Genomic DNA, 3,692 nt, shown 5'->3' with positions numbered 1-3,692 from the left:
AAGAACCAAAAGAAGAAGCAACTTCACACTTGGCACCAGGAAAAAGAAAATTGGTGGCTTTGCTATGTCGAAGGGAAAGGGATGTATTGCCTGTTGTTCAAGGAACAAGCAGTTAAGACAGCACAGAATAAAAAAGAGTCAGCTTTCACTCAAACACCAGGCTCGAGAATGAAGTATGATGCCATTAAGACAGATCAAAATCCTGACCAACATAAAAAAGCAGTCCGTCGAGAGCAATGGCAGTGCATGTCCATCTTCCACAAAGAAGTAGTAGAAAGGAAAGTGATTGCCAACAATGTCTTGGAAAGAGCCTTTTCAGTTGCTTACTTCCTAGCAAAAGAGCATATTGCAAAAAGAGGGTTTCTCTGTCATTTAAACGCCACTCGAAGGATCAGAAAATATGCTTTGCAAAAAGAAGCATTTTAAGTGTTCCGATGTAAGTAGATTTTTGCGAGATCATGTTAAAGAGTAATGTCTATTTTACGCTGCTCTAAAACTGCACTGGATGACCTCATTAGTTTTTGCTCTCTCTTTCTCTACTTTCCCAAGACTATGGACCAGTCGCACCAAGAATATCAAGAGAATCTTTTAAAGTTAAAAGGACAGCTACGGTATACAGAGTGGGTTCTCAAGTCCTACAAAAACCATCACAAGGACATGATGTTGCCAACATTTCTAAGGTTTTTGACCATCCCAAAGATGGGTACGGTCAAAAGCACCAACAGAGTAAAAATGGCATGCTAACAACTAGAAACAATCCTTCTTGAAAAAAGATTACAGAAGTGCAAGTAGAAAGAAAAAGAAAGGAATATGAAAAATGTAAAGAGGAGAGAACGATGTATCAAATAAAGAAATTACCAGATACAAAGATTCAAGAAATAAGGAAAAAAGTACAAAAAAAATGTGCCATTGCACCTCACGATCCGTGCTTGATGCAGCGGTGAACTTTTTGTAAATAAATGTAGGTTGAATTATCTGTCTACATGTCTTTTTTGATTGACATGTTGTCAAAGTACGAATCGATATATAACTAGCCAAGACTATGGACCAGTCGCACCAAGAATATCAAGAGGAGAATCTTTTAACGTTAAAAGGACAGATACGGTATTCAGAGTGGGTTCTCAAGTCCTACAAAAACCATCACAAGGAGATGACGTTGCCAACATTTCTAAGGTTTTTGACCATCCCAAAAATGAGTACGGTCAAAAGCACCAACAGAGTAAAAATGGCATGCTAACAACTAGAAACAATTGTTCTTGAAGAAAAGGTTACAGAAGTGCAAGTAGAAAGAAAAAGAAAGGAACATGAAAAATGTAAAGAGGAGAGAAGGATGTATCAAATAAAGAAATTACCAGATACAAAGATTCAAGAAATAAGAAAAAAATACAAAAAAAATGTGCCATTGCACCTCACGATCCGTGCTTGATGCAGCGGTGAACTTTTAGTAAATAAATGTAGGTTGAATTATCTGTCTACCTGTCTTTTTTGATTGACATCTTGTCAAAGAATGAATCTATATATAACTACCCAAGACTATGGACCAGTTGCACTAAGAATATCAAGAGAATCTTTTAACGTTAAAAGGACAGATACGGTATTCAGAGTGGGTTCTTAAGTCCTACAAAAACCATCACACGGACATGACGTTGCCAACATTTCTAAGGTTTTTGACCATCCCAAAAATGGGTACAGTCAAAAGCACCAACAGAGTAAAAACGGCATGCTAAACACTAGAAACAATTGTTCTTGAAGAAAAGATTACAGAAGTGCCAGTAGAAAGAAAAAGAAAGGAATATGAGAAATGTAAAGAGGAGAGGAGGATGTATCAAATAAAGACATTACCAGATACAAAGATTCAAGAAATAAGGAAAAAAATACAAAAAAAAAGTGCCATTGCACCTCACGATCCGTGCTTGATGCAGCGGTGAACTTTTTGTAAATAAATATAGGTTGAATTATCTGTCTACATGTCTTTTTTGATTGACATGTTGTCAAAGAACGAATCGATATATAACTAGCCAAGACTATGGACCAGTCGCACCAAGAATATCAGGAGAATCTTTTAATGTTAAAAGGACAGATACGGTATTCAGAGTGGGTTCTCAAGTCCTACAAAAACCATCACAAGGAGATGACGTTGCCAACATTTCTAAGGTTTTTGACCATCCCAAAATTGAGTACGGTCAAAAGCACCAACAGAGTAAAAATGGCATGCTAACAACTAGAAACAATTGTTCTTGAAGAAAAGGTTACAGAAGTGCAAGTAGAAAGAAAAAGAAAGGAATATGAAAAATGTAAAGAGGAGAGAACGATGTATCAAATAAAGACATTACCAGATAGAAAGATTCAAGAAATAAGAAAAAAATACAAAAAAAATGTGCCATTGCACCTCACGATCCGTGCTTGATGCAGCGGTGAACTTTTTGTAAATAAATGTAGGTTGAATTATCTGTCTACCTGTCTTTTTTGATTGACATGTTGTCAAAGAATGAATCTATATATAACTACCCAAGACTATGGACCAGTTGCACTAAGAATATCAAGAGAATCTTTTAACGTTAAAAGGACAGATACGGTATTCAGAGTGGGTTCTCAAGTCCTACAAAAACCATCACAAGGACATGACGTTGCCAACATTTCCAAGGTTTTTGACCATCCCAAAAATGGGTACCGTCAAAAGCACCAATAGAGTAAAAATGGCATGCTAACAACTAGAAACAATTGTTTTTCAAGAAAAGACTACAGAAGTTCAAGTAGAAAGAAAAAGAAAGGAATATGAAAAAATGTAAAGAGGAGAGGAGGATGTATCAAATAAAGACATTACCAGATACAAAGACTCAAGAAACAAGGAAAAAAGTACAAAAAAAATGTGCCATTCCACCTCATGATCCGTTCTTAATGCAGCGGTGAACTTTTTATAAATAAATGTAGGTTGAATTATCTGTCTACCTGTCTTTTTTGATTGACATGTTGTCAAAGAACAAATCGATATATAACTAACCAAGACTATGCACCAGTTACACCAGAAATATCAAGAGAATCTTTTAACGTTAAAAGGACAGATACAGTATTCAGAGTGGGTTCCCAAGTCCTACAAAAACCATCACAAGGACATGACGTTCCCAACATTTCTAAGGTTTTTGACAATCACAAAAATGGGTACGGTCAAAGGCACCAACAGAGTAAAAATGGCATGCTAACAACTACAAACAATTGTTCTTGAAGAAAAGATTACAGAAGTGCAAGTAGAAAGAAAAAGAAAGGAATATGAAAAATGTAAAGAGGACAGGAGGATGTATCAAATAAAGACATTACCAGATACAAAGATTCAAGAAATAAGGAAAAAAGTACAAAAAAAATGTACCATTGCACCTCACGATCCGTGCTTGATGCAGCGGTGAACTTTTTGTAAATAAATGTAGGTTATATTATGTGTCTAACTGTCTTTTTTGATTGACATGTTGTCAAAGAATGAATCGATATATAACTAGCCAAGACTATGGACCAGTCGCGCCAGGGATATCAAGAGAATCTTTTAACGTTAAAAGGACAGATACGGTATTCAGAGTGGGTTCTCAAGTCCTACAAAAACCATCACAAGGACATGACGTTGCCAACATTTCTAAGGTTTTTGACCATCCTAAAAATGGGTATGGTCAAAAGCACCAACAGAGTAAAAATGGCATGCTACA

General features: G+C 36.1%; 1 protein-coding gene across 1 annotated transcript in view; it reads left to right on the top strand.

The window, feature by feature from the left end:
• LOC148735364 (uncharacterized) overlaps nucleotides 1-426 on the top strand; it is a 606-nt gene extending 180 nt beyond the window's left edge. The window contains exon 1 of the mRNA XM_088752945.1: nucleotides 1-426. This exon is cut by the window's left edge and continues 180 nt beyond it. Coding sequence (XP_088609071.1) covers nucleotides 1-426 — 426 coding nt within the window.
• The last annotated feature ends 3,266 nt before the right edge of the window (nucleotides 427-3,692 follow it).

This window comes from Stylophora pistillata, chromosome 3 (genome assembly GCF_964205215.1).
Source record: "Stylophora pistillata chromosome 3, jaStyPist1.2, whole genome shotgun sequence".
Classification (NCBI taxonomy): domain Eukaryota; kingdom Metazoa; phylum Cnidaria; class Anthozoa; order Scleractinia; family Pocilloporidae; genus Stylophora; species Stylophora pistillata.
The sequence above is the reverse complement of the archived record's forward strand: the minus strand, read 5'-3'. Positions and strand labels throughout refer to the sequence as shown.